We start from the raw sequence: 18,751 nt of genomic DNA on the forward strand, positions 1-18,751 counted from the left end.
ACCAAGGCTTCAAAGAGTCGTCAAAGAGCTTTCAAGGATAGAGCTTTCAAGAGCTTTCATAGTCTACAAGCACTAAAATTGTAGAGAAACAAGGCACCATAAATGACAGAAAGCAACCCATAGACAACAGAACCAAACAATCAAAGACTTCAGATGCAGGAATTGTTGGACACAGAATTATTTTATATGTTTAAATACATTAAAAACCCTTGGAAATAAGAGCAAGGAACAAGAGGCTATTTTTCAAAAGCAAAGAAGAGTTGAAAAAGAACTCAACAGAAATTTTGGAAATGAAAAATACAGCTCCCCAGAATGAAGAGAAAGACAGATGAAAAATATAAAAAAGAGATATTGGAGAGATCACATAGCCCAACATTTGTCTAATTGGAGTTCCAAGGAAAGATACAAATGAATGGCGTTTAGATCAACAGCTGGCTTCTTAATGCAACAATGGGACGCCAGAAGCCAGTAGAATAATATCTTACTATGATGAGAGAAAATAACTGTGAATCTAGAATTACAAGATGAGCAAAAGTATTTTAAAAGCATGGATTAAATAACTACATTTTTTGACTACCTAAATCTGAGAGAGCTTACTATGTAAACCATCACTAAAGGAGATAGTTCAAGCAGAAAAAAAAAAATAATAATAATAGAAGAAAGGCTGAGATGTAAGAAAGAATGGTTAGCAGAGACATCAGCAAGGATGCAGCTAAATGAACTGAAAAATGCTACTAATGCCTAATTTGAAAGAATCAAAATTGTGGTCACAAAAGCATGTAAACTGAAACAGGAGCACTTGGAGATCAATAATTGCAAATCTCTTGTATTACTCAGGAAGAGAATATTGATTAATGTCGGACTTCATATATGTTAAAATAACTAGGCTAGCCACTGAAATAAGAGAAATAACTATATAACTTCAGACAGGAAAGTGGTCATTTTCAGATATGATTTTATGCGTCAAATATACAGAAAAATGTCAATCTCTAGTTTGCAAATTTGCCAGACAAAAAAATCAAAAGACATACACCAGTTTCAAATACATACACCAGCACTGTCAGGAAAAGCAATTTTTTTTCATTTACCATAGCGAGAAAAAGTATAATATACTTAGGGGAAATCTAACAAGAAACATGCAAGCCTGTACATTTCATTCTTTGCTATTTCTCTTTAACATGTAATGGTTTATGCACTGTAAGTCATAGTAAAAATGTCGAGCAAAGGAATAAAGTCATAGAAGAGTACATATCATGATTCTATTATCATACTTAAGTCAAGGTAAAAGTAAATGACATATTGTTTAGAAATTCAAATGCAGTGGAAAAATTATAACCAAAAATGTCAGTGATCAGTTGGGTGCAGTAGCTCATGCCTATAATCCCAGAACTTCAGGAGGCCAAGGCAAGGAGATTGCTTGAGTTCAGGAGTTTGAGGCCAGCTTGGGCAACATAGTGAGAATCTATCTTTCTTTATGAGAAAAAAAGAAGCCAGTGATCAATACAAATTCAAGTTACTAATTATCTCTGGGACAAAAAAAGAGAGACATGAAGTGATGTGTATGTTAATTGGCTCAGTTTAGATATTCCGCAATGTACACACATTTCTGAACAACAACAACAAAAAAAAAAAAAGAAAGAAAGAAAGGAAAAAAGAGATATAAAAAGGAAGGGGCAAACAGAGACTTTTGAAAATTTAAAAATTCTAGTACAGTAGTTCCCCCTTCCCTGTAGTGGATATATTCTAAGACCCCCAGTGAATGTTTGAAACTGTGGATGGTACCAAACCCTATATGTACTATGCTTTTTTCTATATATGCATACCTACAATGAAGTTTAATTTCTAACTTAGGCACAGTAAGAGATGAACAACAATGACTAATAATAAAATTGAACAATTATACTGTAATAAAAGTTACGTGAATGTAGTCTCTCTTGCAAAATATCATATCGTACTGTATTCATCCTTCTTCTTGTGATGATATGAGATGACAAAATGCCCACATGATAAGGTAAAGTGAGGTGAATGACTGTGACGTAGCAGCAGGCTACTACTGAACTTCTGATGGTATGTCAGGAGGAGGATCATCATCTGCTTCAAGTGGTCCTGGATCACCGAGCCACAATGATGTCGATGGTTGGATGGTTGGATGTCAGGAACAGATGGTGCTGATGGTTGGGAGTACTTGAGAGTTGCAGGTTGGTTTTTTTTTTTTTTTTTCTTTTGCCAAAACCTTTTGGAAATCCTTGTAATAAAAGCTTGTCAGTTTTTGGCCAGGCATGGTGGCTCACACTTGTAATCCCAGAACTTTGGGAGGCCGAAGTGGGTGGATCATGAGGACAGGAGATGGACATCATCCAGCTAACAGTGAAATCCTGTCTCTCCTAAAATTACAAAAAATTATCTGGGCGTGGTGGTGCACGCCTGTAGTACCAGCTACTTGGGAAGCTGAGGCAGGAGAATCGCTTGAACCCAGGAGGCGGAGGTTGCAGTGAATCAAGATCATGCCACTGCACTCCAGCCTGGGCAACAGAGCAAGACTCCGTCTCAGAAAAAAGAAAAAAAAAAAAACTTGTCAGTTTTTAATCAAAATGTTGGTACAGAAGTTATAATCCTATGATCCTATGGGTGACTTCAATGCTGCACTTTATCTGAGGATTGTATTCTATAATTTTGTCTTTTCGTATCTGTGTGATTTGAAACACTTGAGAAAATTTCAGTAATGTCTACATTGTTGGTTCTGCTTTAGTTTCTTCTTTGTCTTCCCTTTCCCTGTAGATGACTCAAAAAGTTCTTCCTCATTTATTAACACTTCTCAATGGCTTTCAATATGTTCTTCTACTTCTTCATCAAGCATGTCAGCAAACCCTTCTCCACCAACTTGTCTTGCTGTGTGAATTATTTTCCTAACTTTTCCATCAATCCCCAGGAAGCCATTAAAATCATTCATGACTTCACTCTAGAAGTTCTTCCAGCAGGCATTACAGTTTCTGGTTTTAATTCATGCATTGCAGCTTTGATGAACACTACTGCGTCAGCAACAGTGAATGATTTCCAGCATTACATTACATCCAGATTATGGTCTGCATCAATTAATGGCTGATCAAATACCAGACAGGTGTGTGACCCTGACAAACCAAATGATGCCTGCTCAAGGGGCTGAAGCAATGAGGTTTTATTTGGAGGTAAAAATGCAACCTCAACATTTTCATTTTCATAGCAGGATGGCCAGGTGCATTGTCTAATATTAACAGAACTTTGAATTCCAACCTTTCCTCATCCAAGTATTTTTTTTTTTAACTTCTGGGATGAAGCACTGGTGGAACCATTCTATAAACAAGATGTGTGTCAACCATGCTTTCTTATTATGTTGCCAGAACATGGGCAGATAATTTTTGTTTTAGAGACCTTGTGGGTTCTTCACTTTGTATGCGACACTTGATTTTATCGTATGTCCTGCAGTGTTGCCACATAGTACCAGAGTTCATCTGTCCATGTTTTATGCCCTGGTGCTTCCTTTGTACTTTTATGCATGTAGGTTCTATTGGGCATCTTCTTCCCCAAAAACCTAGCTTTATGGCAATTAGAGATTGGCTTTAGATGGTTTCCTTTCTCCTTATTCAACATTTTCAGAAATGCGGCAGCACCTTCTTTGTTGGCAGATGCAGCCTCTCCAGTAGTTTTTGTATTTTTCAGTCCAAACCTATTTCTGAATCTGTGTAACCATCTCTTACTTGCAGTAAGTGACTTAGGCTCACTCATTTCTGGGGATTCCTTGCTGAAGCCTTCATAGAGGGCTCAATGCTTTCTGGTGCAACATGTTACTGTCAAATTGAACACGTTTTTCTATTCAGGTCTTCCACCCCCAAATTTAATGCCTTTTCCATTCTTAACTAAGCATTTACCATGCACTGTGGCCATGACTTTTGCATCATGAGGTGCCATAGCAAAACTAGCACATTTTTTTTTCTTTCTTCACAATTTCACAAGTAGAATATTCATTCTTACTGTAGATCTTAGCAACCTCAGCATACAATCTTTTATCTTTGCTTATTAAATTGAGAACTTTTGTCTTTCACTTCCAAAAAAAAAAAAAATCAAAAAACACTTTACCACTTCTCCTTAGCATATCCAAATTGCCAGAATACTACACTTGTGCTTTGGGGCCATTATTAAGTTCCATAAGAGTGACATGAATATAAGTACTGCAATATGTGACTGTGGAACTGAGAATTGAGACAGCTACTGACTAACAGACAGGGAACATGTACAGTGTGGAGACCCTGGACAAAAGGAGGATTTACTTCTGGGTGGGACAGAGTAGGATGATGTGAGGTTTCGTCACACTACTCAGAATAGTGAGAAATTTAAAACTTATGAATTGTTTATTTCTGGAGCTTCCCATTTAATATTTTTTGGCCATGGTTGACCACAGGTAGCTGAGCCTGGAGAAAGAGAAACTAAGGATAGGGGGGACTACCGAAATGTCTGTTTCCAGAGATGGGTGGCATGTATATGGGTTTTTATTTTACTATTGTCCATTAAACAGTCTTATACATTTCAACATACCATCTGGCAGATATTTCACAGTAAAATTTTAAAACTCAATGTATACAAGTTATCTAATCAAAAAATAAAGATATTCCTGTGAATGACCTCTTTAGACTAACTCTAGGAAGATTTTATCTGCATTTTAATGATGGACTGTAGAAGAAATAAGACCAGGTCTGGGCCATGTTAGGAGTGCGGTGGCAGAGGATCTGGATAGCCTGGGAAAATATGCCAGCTCTGTTACTCTTCTTTCTTCCTAAGCATTTTAATCTCAGCTACTTTCCCAGACCCTCAGACACCTGGACTGCAAGAAAATTAAGACTTGGTGATGTTCACAAATGGTCCTTTTGTGAACAGGCTTTCTACACCACCCTTTAATGCAACAACGGGATGAAGAGATGAAGACTTCTAGCAGGCTACCGCAGAAAGGTTGCTGACCAAAGGCTGTGTGGACCAAAAAGTCATAACACCACCCTGGATGACAGGACATTTACCTAAGGAATTACCCTCTCTCAATTCTTCCCAGGTGCGTGTAGTATAGATTAAATAAGGCGGTTGTATGGCAACATAGACATTATTAGAAACATTCTTCTTGAAGTTTAACAACAAAGCAGTAGATGTGTATCTACTACAGGGTTGTTAGTGAAAAAAAGTATGTTTGAAATAATCAATTGGTATTCATTTAAAACAGTAATGGTATTACTGAAGCTAAATTTATTACATGCTGTATTTGGAAGTAATTTCTTTACCACTGCATAGAAACCTTCGCAGCTGTTCTTTTTTTGTTGTGTTGTTGACATTCAGTAGCAAATTACAAGAATCTCTGATGACGATTCCTTACAGTTAGATGAGTTCTTATTTTGAATTCGGACTCAGTGTCAATGATCTCACTACTCTATCTCCAATTTTCCCAAATAGATGGGTAAATTGTAAGTGGAAGCTAATTTATCTTCAAAAGTTTGAAGGGCAGGATAGACACTGTCTAATTTGGAAATATTAAGAATATAATTCTTAGTGAATATAAACAAATAGTCCTTGATTTCCCATAATTTTTCATAGGCTAGCTTAAAAAATTCTTTCTTGCTTACTTTTTAAATTATTTAGCACTAACAATTTCTACTTTGCAAATTTTGCAGAAATAACATCAAACAGAGCAGAAAATAAAGCTATTATAGGGTAGAGAAGGATTACCTGACTTAGAGCACAGGGAAAGAACACCATCTTCATTTCCACTAAAAATTGAATATTTCAGGCTGTCCTGAACTGAGTCAGGAGCAAAAGCTTTTACAGTCACAATAGAAGTACCTGTAAAAATTAGGTAAAGAAAGAACTCCATTAGGATTAAAAAAGTTTCATGGAAACACAAGAGAAAATATTGGTTATTTATTATTTGCCTACTATGTTTTCACTTGTTCATTCATTCAACAATAGCTTATTGTCTTCAATGAGTCAGATCCCATGCCAGGTGCTGGGGATATACTAGCAAACAAGATAGAAAAGATCTCTGTCCTCATGGTGGTTATTAACTGGTATAAGGAGACATACAATAAACCATTAAAACATACATAAACATAGAAAATTTTCAACTGTGCCAGGCCCCTAGAAAGAGAAAAATAAGGTTTTGATATAAGGTACTTATTTTTCAGGGGAAGCACCAGACTTTAGAGAGGTCTGGGGATAGTGAAGGATAAGAAGCCATAGAAACAGCTGGAGGAAGAGGATTTTGGGAAAAGGAGCCACCACCACAAAGGCTGTGGGCTAGGAAAGGACTTGGTTGGGTAAAGCACAACGAGTAGGGGAAGAGGCAGAAGGTGGAGATGGCAGGATAAGCAAGGGTCAGATTCTTGTAAGTGCAAAGGGAAGTCATGGAAGCATTTTAAGGAGTAAAGTAAAACATGATTTACTTTTTAAAAATATCATACTAAGTGCTGTGAGAACAGAGACGAGAGGGGTAAGAATGGAGCAGAGAGGCCAATTAAGATAATACTGTAATAGTCCAAGCAGGAGACAATGACCTAGGACTGTGGGATGGGAGATGGAAAGACATGGACAGATTAAAAACATTTGACACACTGCCCCAAAACATTGGAGCTAGGAGTGGGAAAGAAAGCTATAGGAGCATAAAGAGAAGAAATATTCCCTCAACCAGCTTCTGATCTAGCTGTTGGTAAAAGCAACCCAACTAGAGAGTAACCAACAACTTAACTGCAAGACATGAATTCATTCAAGATTTGTTCAGATAGAGCAGGGGCAAAGAGATAACTTTAAGGAAGAAACAGAAATTCAGTTAGGTATAGGAATTGGAAAGACAAAAGAGAAGGAAGTCCTTTTAAGTTATGGGAACAGACTAAATACCAACATGAAAGAAGAATTAGCAAGGACTGATAGAGGCAAGAAGGCAATCCTTGTAATCAGATATAGAACCAAATAAGGCAGGAGTGGGGAATAAATTTAAATAGGAAGAATAAATACAATGTGAAGAAGGGTAAGAGAGGTAGGCAAGAGAATGGGAGAGCTTGAGAGCCAGGGAGATAAGTGTGGCTTTATGTGAAGAATCAGCTAATTTTTCTGTCAAGGGCCAGATATTAATTATTTTAGGCTTTACAGGTTACACAGTCCTGTTGCAAATACTCAAATCTGTTATTGTAGCATGAAAGTAGTCACAGACAATGCAGAACCAAGGAGTGTGACTGTATTTCAATAAAACTTTATTTACAAAAACAAGTGGATGAGCAGATCCTTGCTTTATGTGATGGGAAGCAATGAAGAAATACAAAGTTCTTGAGGTAACTGATAAACTAAGAGAAGATGCTGAGTGCCTTTAAGGCAAACTGGGTAGGGCAGTTGTCTATATGGGAAGCTCTGGGGAAAAAAGTCATCTACAGCAGCTGGAAGGGTCCCAAGGATTCATTTGGTCTCCAAGTCAGTACTTTGATGTTCTTTTAATATTTCATGTCCTTTGCTGCTCATCTATCCCAGTTGTCTATGTGTCACCCTCCTAGGATTGCCTGCCTTGTTTTGTAAAAGTATTTTTTTACTTAATCAATTTCATTTACATGAAATTTACATACAATAATCTGTACATATTTTAAATATACAGTTCTATGAATCTTGAAAATTATATACACCTGTGTAATCAGTATCATAAGCATAGAATATTTTCTATGATCAGTATCATGATCATAGCATATGTTCAACACCTCAAAATGTTTTCTTATGCCCATTTCAGTTTTCTCTCACTTTTGGCCCCAAGAAATCACCAATCTGCTTTCTATAAATTAGTTCTGCCTCTTAAATTTCATACACTTGTGAATTACACAATAACTGATTTCTTTTGCTCAGTATAATTTTTTGAGAATCAAGCATGTTATTTTATGTATAAAAATTCATGCAATTGTTATTGCACAGTAGTATTCTATTAAATGGAAAACACAATTTCTTTTTCATTTACCTTGGGATGGGCATTTGAATTGTTTCCAGTTTTTGGCTATTATAAAAAAAACTGCTATGAACATTCATCCACAAGTGTGTGTGTGGACTCATGTTTTTGCTGATCAAGGATAAATACCTATGGTAAGTATATATTTAACTTTATAAGAATATGCAAAACTATTTTTCCAAAGTAGTTGTATCATTTTACATTTCTGCTAACAACATATGAGAATTGCAGTTGCTCTACTAATATGGTTTGGCTTTGTGTCCCCACCCAAATCTCATCTCAGATTGTAATCCTCATAATCTTCACATGTCGAGGGAGGCACCAGGTGGGAGGTGATGGGATCATGGGAGCAGTTTCCCCATGCTGTTCTTGTGATAGTGACTGAGTTCTCATGAGATCTGATGGTTTTATAAGGCAATTTTCCCTGCTCTTACTCGCTGTCTCTCACCTACCGCCATGTAAGGCATGCCTCTTCCCCTTCCACCATGATTATGTTTCCTGAGGCCTCCCCAGCCATGCAGAACTGTGAGTCAGTTAAACCTCTTTCCTTTGTAAGTTACCCAGTCATGGGTAATATCTTTATAGCAGTATGAGAATGGACTGATACATCCCCATTGACTGGTATTATCAATCTTTTAAATTGTAGCCATCTTAGTGGATTTGTAGCAGTATCTTACAGTGGTTTTAATTTAATTTCTCTGATGTCTAATGATATTGAGCAATTTTTCATGTGCTTATTGGCCACTTTCACCCCTATTTTAAATTCATCTTTGGTCCTTGGCCTCCTGTTTTCTACTCACCTACCATTTCTCAGAAACTTCCTCATAGTTCCACTTTTACACTGTTGGTGAAAATGTAAACTAGTACAACCACTATGGAAAACAGTGTGCAGATTCCTTAAAGAACTAAAAGTAGATCTACGATTTGATCCAGCAATCCCACCTCTGGATATCTACCCAGAGGAAAAGAAGTCACTACACAAAAAAGACACCTGCATATGCATGTTTAGGGCAGCACAATTCACAATTGCAAAAATATGGAACCAGCCCAAATGCCCACCAATCATCAAGTAGATTTAAAAAATGTGACACACACACACACACACACACACACACCATAGAATACTACTCAGCCATAAAGAGGAACAAAATAATGGCATTCACAGCAACCTGGATGGAATTGGAGACTGCTATTCTAAGTGAAGTAACTCAGGAATGGAAAACCAAACATTCTATGTTCTCATTCATATGTGGGAGCTAAACTATGAGGATGCAAAGGCATAAAAATGATAAAATGAACTTTGTGGACTTGGGGGAAAAGATGGAGAAGTGAGGGATAAAAGACTATACAATAGGTACTATATATACTGCTTGGGTGATGGGTGCACCAAAATCTCAGAAATCACCACTAAATAACTTATTCATGTAACCAAACACCACCTGTTCCCCCAACACCTATTGAAATAAAAATTTAAATTTAAAAGAAACAAAAAGCCAAATATGTATATATAGAAAAAATATTATGTGTGTGTGTATATATATATATATTCTAAAAAATAAATGAAAGATGCTTCCTCATAGTTCCTTTACTGGCCTTAGTCCTCTGATATTAGGCCCATAACTTATGGCATCTATTTTACACTCTCAATCTTGCAGTGACTCTGCTTCTTCACTTACTGTCATCCTGCCCCATAGGATGACACATACTGGTAAAAGTATGCACACTGTCCTGAGTGGGTAGAGATGGATGGGGGTAAGGCTATAGCAGTCTACCCTGCTGCTGGGTGCACAGTAACAGAGGCCATGTATAAGACAGTGGTAACAAGTCACAAGAGGAAAGTAAGAGGAAACATTTAAAAGGAACAGGAGCTGACATGGTGTCAGAGATGAGTATGGAGCAGGGCTCATCATCCCATATGCATTTGGGTAAAAGCAAGAAGCAGGAACAAATGAAGGGGCCAAATGGTGGAGGAGGCCAGAAAATGTCTCAGACAGTCACTGTCGGCCTATTGCTGCTAGCAGGGAAAGGAGGCTTCAGGATGCTGAAGATTCTGAGGTTTTCAAGAGAAGCTCAAAATTTTATATATTTATTTTTATTCGAAATCTTTCAATTTCTAAGTGTTGGAAAATAATTTAATTTATGGGGAAAATCCCACTATATTGGTTGAACAAAACACAGCTGTGGTCTGACTCCAGTTCTGAGTTTTCTTGTTTACCATCTCTGATAGAGAAGATAAATCTCTCCTCTTTTGTTACTAGCCCTTTTGGTACTTAGATTGTGCTACTAATTTCCCATCTAAGGACTTGTACTGAACATAGTTGAAGACTGATCTCATTTGCCTGCTTAAATTGGACTAAGTTCCATGACAGCAGAGATTTTCTATATGTTTGTATTGTATATATTTTATAACTTTATATTAGTTTTGCTTTGAAAATGTCATATACTTGTGTATCATACGGTATCTGGCATATTTTGCTCAGTATAATTTCTCAAGAATAAAACATGTTTTTTTGTGTATCAAGTTTATTCCTTTGTATGAAGTAGATGCTTAATGTATACGGGAAGAAAGGAGGTTAAAAAGGGAGACAGAGGAGAAAGGACACTGATGTTTTCTAGCATGAGAGATTAGAAGAATCCTGGTCTCTGCCAACAGGATCACTGTAAGCCAACAGCAATTTTTTTAACTGTTTTTTTTTTTTTTTTCAAATAACTCACTGCTATAATACCACATCTGATAGTGAGATTTGCAGTAGTTAGAAAAAACAAACAAACAAAACAACAAAAAACCACTTACTCAAGATATTTGCTGAGCCATCTCCTTGAACCCTCATATACAAGTCCCAGAGACCACAGTTTGAAACCCATCTTGCTAGACGTAATAACAAAAATGACTGCTAAACCAAGCCAAATTGATATTTTTTCTGGATATGTAAAAGGATTTTACTGAAAAGAACAGAAAAAAGAAAAGGCTCTGGAACAAACTGTAGTTTTCCCTAGAATTCTTTTAATGCTTAACACTCAAAAATGCAGTGATCACTATAAATATTAAAGGAAATAAGTATGTGATATTGCCTGCAAAACTGAAACTTCAGTGAAAGCTCAGTTAAAAAAAAAAAAGGCATAAAACAGAATTTGTTAAGGAAAAAGAGCAAGAAAACTCAACTAAATACATTACTCTCATTACAAACATTATGTTTAACATAAACTGTAACAAAGTTTAAAAATTATTTATCAGGATTTCCAAATGATTATTCTTTTCAAGCCAGTTAGGAAGTCATTTAGTGACAAAGTAATGAATTATAATCAATCATGGTGGAATCAAGTTACTACACATATTGAGAACTCTTTCAAATTGCATTTTATTCTGATGCTTATTTTATTGCATTTTGAGAGACATATTGCTAATATAAAAATGTCTTACATTTTTGGTAGGAATATGCCTGTACAGCAGTACAATACGTTTTATCCCCACTGCTCAAAGTTCTGTGCTTCCGGGTACAATTTATTTCCTAAACACAGGAAATTTTATTTCAACTGGCTTGTCATATAAGTCTTAAGAATGGCAGTAAGAAAAGAAACAGCTATGCCAACACAAGAAACAATCTTGCTGACAGCCTTTTTCTTTCATGGGTTAGAATGCGTATCATATGCCCAATTACAAAAGAAAACATAGTGACTGTTTACATAGAAAAGAATAAAGATGAGTACAGAACTGCAAAAAAGAGTTATACATGGCCTCTCTCATAAAGGAACAATCCTATTTTTATTGCAAATCAAATTTTCATAATATCAAATGGAATTGTAACACAAAAGAATTTCATTCAATGAAAATACTTCAAACTAAACACTGAAGTCAGCAAGAAGCTGCAAATGTTTTATACGTTCTTCCTTTGGCAAAGTCCAAACTGGGGATTCTCTTGAAAAAAGAGAAAATAACAAAAGGGACTAGAATCCTTCTAGGCATCTGCTTACTGTGAAAATTTTAAATAAAAGTCTATCTCTGGGCATATGGATGAAACTCAATATTCATTTCACAACATCAAGGTAGAAAGGGTAAGCTATGAAAACCAACACTGTACCTTCAATTCAAATGAGTTAAGTGAAACATACAGAATAATTTACCTTTTACATTTTCAAGCTTTTATAAATTTTACTTCAAGTCTAACACCACATTTAAAAAGTGTAAAACATTTAACGTTCTTGGTTTTTTCTTCTTTACAAAAATAGAGTTTTAAAACTCTGACCACTCACAGCAGCAATTTAAAAGCATAATTAGATAACAATTAATGCTATATGACTGTAAAAATCAATAATTATAAAAATATTTTGATAATTATGAAAACATTGTATTCATAGAAGTGCATGAGTAAATAATTCTAGAGTTTTATGTTTGTTATTCTTAAGCAATGCCACATTTTCTTATTGATGACTGACTTGAGAGAAACAGATTTTCAAACATTTGGATGATTTTGAATTATCTGTTATCACTTAAGTGTCCAACCATTGAAACTAAACATGTTGCAACTACTTAAGAAAAGTCTGGAGTAACATTAGCAAGATGGCAAAATGGAAAACCCCAGACCTTGCTGCACAAAGGCACTGACTTAACAAGAACATATGTTCCAAAAAGCTTTCAAGAGAACTGCAAAACCAGTTAAGAAGTCATGGGACACCAGGCAAGCTTAAAACCAAGAACAGTCACCATAGACATTGCATTTAATCCCCAGTGGACCCTCCCCCAAGCCAGCAACAGTGCAAATGGGAATAAACACACAACTTGCGCCTTCTCCACTGGGATGGAAAGAGAAGGGTAGGATATACATCCAGCTTTGTAGTTTTTGAGGGGACTGCCTGTGGAGATAGTTTCTGTGTTAACTTGGCTCAGAATACTGATGGGGAGCCAGCATACTTTGGATGCTTGAGGGTTGCTGAGAACAAAAGAGAACTCAGTGACTTACTGCAGTGTCAGAGAATGTGAAGTACTGCAGATAGATACTTGAGAGAGCAACAGACTGCAAGACCTTCAAAAAGAAACTGGCAAACCTCTCTAATTGGGTAGTCACGTACATAAGCCCAGTGAAGATTCATCTCCAGAAAAGGTTTAGGAGGCCCCCAGAATCTGTAGCCAGGCCAATTGGTGAAGATCTTCCTTTGCACAAATCCAGTCTGTAAAGACTAGAGAGGTGTTGATTTTTTTCAACTGCACAAATCACACCAAAAAAAAAGAAAACAAGAAAAAAAAAAAAAAGAGAAAAGAAGGAATATGAAGAGACAAAACATGGCTGAATCAATGGAATAAAACAAATCTCCAGGTGCTGACCTGAAGAAACAGATCTACACATTACTTAACAAAGAATTCAGGGCTGGGTGCAGTGGTTCATGCCCATAATCCCAGCACTTCAGGAAGCCAAGGCAGGTGGATCACCTGAGATCAGGAGTTCAAGACCAGCTTGGCCAACATGGCATAACCCTGTCTCTATCAAAAAAAAAAAAAAAAAAAAAAAAATAGCTGGGTGTGGTGGCAGGCGCCTGTAATCCTAGCTACTCTGGAGGCTGAGACAGGAGAATCACTTGAACCCAGGAGGCAGAGGCTGCAGTGAGCCAAGATTATACCACTGCACTACAACCTGGGCAACAGAGCAAGACTCCATCACAAAAAAAAAAAAGAATTAAAAATAATTATAAAGAAACTCAATGTACTAAAAGAGAACACAAACAGACAATCAAATGAAATCAGGAAAGCTGCATGAACAAAGAGAGAATATCAATAAAGATATAGAAACTAAAAACAAAGCAAAACAACAACAACAACAAAAAACAGAAAATCCAGAGCTGAAGAATAAAATAACTCAATTGAAAAATTCACCAGAGGGATTTAACAGAAGTCTTGATCAAACAGAAGAATCAGTGAACTTGAAGACAGATCATTTGGAATTATCAAGTTAGAGGAACAACAACAACAAAAAAAAAAAAAAAAGAAGAAGAAAAATGAAGAAAGCCTAAGGAACTCATGGGACATCATCAAGTGGACCAATGTATTCACTATGAAAGTTTCAGAAGGAGAAGAGGGAAACAAAGGAAAATGTGTAAAGAGCTTATTTGAAGAAACAATGGCCAAAAAGTCCCCAAATCTGAGAAAAAAATAGATATCCATATTCATGATACTCAAGGAACTACACATAGGATACATCCAAAGAAGTCTACATGAAAACACATTAAAATCCAACTGTATATGTCAAAGATAAAGAGAAAATCTTAACAAAAAAAAAAAAAAAAGAGAGAGAGAGAAAGTGACTCATCCTAAACAAGGGAGCTCCCATAAGATTAAGTGGATTTCTCAGGAGAGACAATAGAGATCAGAAGGGAGTAGGATGATGTACTCAAAGGGTTGAAAGTAAGAAAATTGCCAACCAAGAATATCATGTCATCTAAAACTGTCCTTCATAAATGAAGGAGAGGGGACTTTCCTAGATAAACAAAAGTTGAGGGATTTCAAGTCTGCTAAACCTGCCTTACAAGATATGGGAAAGTGAGTCCTTCAAGTTGAAACAAAGGGACACTAGACAGCAAATGAAAACACAAAAAAAAATACAGCACTTGTAAAGATAAATATAATATGGCAATAGTGATGAAAATCACTCTTATTCTGGTATAGAATTTAAAAGATAAAAGAATAAAAATATAACTACTAACTAGGTTAATGGATATAAAATATAGAAGATGTAATCTGTAACACTGATAATATAGAATGTGTTGGGGGATGTAACAGAGCAGAGCTTTTGTATGTAATTGAGCTTGAGCTGTTATAAGTATAAAGTAAATTGCTATTAATATGATATTTTATATAGCCTCCATAGTAACCACTAAGAAAATACATACAGAAGAAACACAAAAGGAAATAAAAAAAATCAAGGTATATTGCTACAAAAAAATTAACAAAACACAAAGGAAGGTAGCAAGAAAAGAAAACAAAAAGTGAAAAATAAGATCCAACTATATGCTGTCTATTAGAGACTCACTTTACAGAGAAGAACACACAAATAGGCTGAAAGTGAAAGGATAAAAATATTACATACAAATACTATCCAAAAGAGTGTAGGGATGGCCATACTTTTATTAGGAAAAATTGGCTTTAAGTTAAAAACTATTGCAAGATGTAAATAAAGAACATTATATAATAATAAAAAGTCCATTCAACCACAATGGAATGAAACTCAAAATCATTAGCAAAAGGAAAACTAATAAATTCTCAAGTATCTGGAAATTAAACAACACTTTCTTGAACTACTGGTACATCAAAAGAAAATTTAGAAAATATATTGAGATAAAAACAGAAACAAAACATACCAAAAATTATGGGATGCAACGATAGTAATACTAAGAGGAAAGTTAATAGTGGTAAACGCTTACATTATAAAGATGAAAGATCTCAAATTAACAATCTAACATTACAACACAAGGAACCAGAGAAAGAAAAAACTTAACTCAAAGTTAGTAGAAGGAAAGAAATAATAAACACTAAAGCAGAAATATATGAAACAATAGAAAAAAATCAATGAAACTAAGTTATTTTTTCAAAAAGGTTAACAAAATTGGCAAAGCCATAGCTAGACTAATGAGATAGAGACAGAAAAAGAGAGAGAAAAAACGAATCAGAAATTAAAGAGGAGACATTAAAACTAGTGCCACAGAAATCCAAAGGGATCATAAGAGACTAATTTGAACAATTATACAGCAACAAATTAGATAACCTAGATGAAATGGATAAATTTCTGGAAATATATAGCCTACCAAGACTGAATCATGAATAAATAGAAAATCTCAAGAAAACTTTAATTAGTAAGATGATTGAGTCAAGCAGCAAAACCTCCCAACAAAGAAAACTCCAAGACCAGATGGCATCACTGGAGAATTCTAACAAACATTTAAAGAATTAATGCCAATTGTTCTTAAACTCTTTCAAGAAATTGAAGAAGACAGAATACTTTGAAACTCATATTATGAGGCCAGCATTACTCTCACTCCAAAGTCAGACAAAGATACTAAAAGGAACGAAAGTTTTCTTCAGACCAATCTCCCTGATAAATATGTATGCAAAATTTATCAACAAAATACTAGCAAGTATAATTCAACAGCACATTAAAAGGATTATACACTATGACCAAGTGGGGTTTGTCCCTGGGATGCAAGAATTGTTCAACATACAAAAACAAATTAATGTGATACACCACATTAACAGAACAAAAAATAAAAATTACATGATCATCTCAGTAGATGCAGAAAAAGCATATAACAAAATTCAACATGCTTTCATGGTAAAAACTCAAAACAAACTAGGAATAGAAGGAAATTATTTCAGCGTAATAAAGGCCATATATAAAAATCCCACAGCTAACACAACACACAACGGTGAAAAACCGAAAGCATTTATGCTAAGATCAGGAACAAGACAAGAATGCTCACTTTTTTTTTTTTTTTTTTTTAAGATGGAGTCTTGCTCTGTCACCCAGGCTAGAATGCAATGGCATGATCTCGGCTCACTGCAACCTCCGCCTCCCAGGTTCAGGCGATTCTCCCTCCTCAGCCACCTGAGTAGTTAGGATTACAGGCATCCACCATCATACCCAGCTAGTTTTTGTAATTTTGTAGAGACAATGTTTCACCATGTTGGCCGGGCTGGTCTTGAACTCCTGACCTCAGTTGATCCACCCACCTCAGCCTCCCAAAGTGCTGGGATTATAGGCGTAAGCCACTACGCCCAGCCAGAATGCCCACTATTACCACTTCTATTTAACACAGTAATGCAAGTCCTAGCCTGAGCAATTAGATAAGAGTAAGAAGAAGAAGAAAAAAAGCATGCAAACTAAAAAGAAAAAAAAGTAAAATTATCTGTGCAGACAACATAGTCCTATATGTGAAAAACCCTAACGACTCCACAGGAAAAACTAATAAACAAATTCAGCAAAGTTGCAGAATACAAAATCAATATGCAAATATTAGTTGTGTTTCTACCCAGTAACAATAAGCAATCTGAAAAGAAAATTAGAAAAACAATACTATTTACATCATCAAACAGAATAAAATACTTAAGAATAAACTTAATCAAGGAGGTAAAATATTTATACATTGAAAATTTCAAAACATTACTGAAGGAAATCAAAGAAGTCACAAATAAATGGAAAACCATCTCATGTTTACGAAGTGGAAAACAATATTGTTAAAGTGTCCATAGTACCAAAAGGAATCTACAGATTCAATTCAATCCCTACCAAATCTCCAATGTCATTTTTTGTAGAGTTCGTACAAGTTAACCTAAAATAAATATGGAATGTAAAAGGACCCTGAATAGTCAAAATAATCCTGAGAAAGTAAAACAAAGCTAGAGGCCTCACACTTCCTGACTTCGAAACACTTTACAAAGCTACACCAATCGAAATGTATGATACTGGAATAAAGACAGACATATAGACTAATGGAACAGAATATAAGGCCTAGAAATAAATCCACATGTATATGATCAAATGAACTTCAATAAGGGTGCCAAGGCTACAAAACAGGGTATGAATAGCATCTTCAACAAATGGTGCTTGGAAAACTGAATATCCACATTAAAATACTGAAATTGGACCCTTTAATATACAACATACAAAGATCCACTCAGAATGGATTAAAGGCTTAAATGTAAGAGCTGAAACTCTAAAGTTAATATAATATAGGAGGAGAGCTTCATGACGTTTAATTTAGCAATGATTCTTTGGATATAAGACCAAAAGCACAGGCAACAAAAGCAAAAAAAAAATAGACAAATAGGAGTATATCAAACTTAAAGCTTTTTCACAGCACAGGAAACAATCAACAGATTAAAAAGGGAACTTACGTAATAGAAGAAAATAGTTGCAAGCCAGATATCTGATGAGAGGTTAATATCCACAGTATATAAATAACTCTTGCAAATAAACAAGAGAACAAAAAAAAATAACCTGATTAAAAATGAACAAAAGACTTGAACAAACATTTCTCCAAAGACAATAGTCAAATGGTCAGTATCATTAAATATCAGGGAAATAAAAATCAAAACCACTAGATATTACCTTATGTCCACTGGAATGGCATTTGTTTTATATTAAAAACTAAACAAACAAACAAACAAAACCAGAAATTAACAAATATCGACAAGGATGTTGAGAAATTGGAACCTTTGTGCACTGTTGCTAGGAATGTAAAATGGCTGAACCATTACTAAGGTTTTTTAAAAAATCACTCCTGATGTGAGACAAATCATGGAAAATGTCTGCTCAAAAGAAATAGTTTTCCAAAATTTGTGGATAGGTGAAATCATGGTTATAAATTAAAATGGTATACATTCTTAAACTTATTTGCTTTTGCGAACACCTAAAGAAATAATAGAGAAGTCAGAAAACTGCTTATTTTTTTTTTATAAGTTTTAGCAAAAAAAAAAAAAAAAAAAAAGATGTGCAGAAAAAACAAAATAAAGTTAATGCATGCAATGAGAAGTAAACACAATTGATTAAGTCTGAAATAGGTTTTTAATCGGATTACAGATTTTAATGGGCAACTTTCAAAGAAGTGATTATAAATTGTTGCATTTAATTATTTAAAAATGCACACATGGCAACTTAGAGAAAGGCCGGTGCTAAAATGATCCCTAGATGTTCCAACTACATCTCTAATTTTATGATTTACATAAGACTGTATTTAAGACATGAGTTTGAGAATTTTCACTGCTACTTCAGTGTCAGA

At 35.2% G+C, this 18,751-nt stretch overlaps 1 protein-coding gene across 1 annotated transcript in view; it reads right to left on the bottom strand.

The window, feature by feature from the left end:
* The window catches only part of DCHS2 (dachsous cadherin-related 2), a 272,591-nt gene that overhangs the window by 34,836 nt on the left and 219,004 nt on the right, over positions 1–18,751 (bottom strand). Inside the window, 1 exon segment of the mRNA XM_073017685.1 lies at positions 5,743–5,856. Within this exon segment, the coding sequence (XP_072873786.1) occupies positions 5,743–5,856 (114 nt within the window).

Source organism: Chlorocebus sabaeus, chromosome 7 (genome assembly GCF_047675955.1).
Source record: "Chlorocebus sabaeus isolate Y175 chromosome 7, mChlSab1.0.hap1, whole genome shotgun sequence".
NCBI classification, from domain to species: Eukaryota; Metazoa; Chordata; class Mammalia; order Primates; family Cercopithecidae; genus Chlorocebus; species Chlorocebus sabaeus.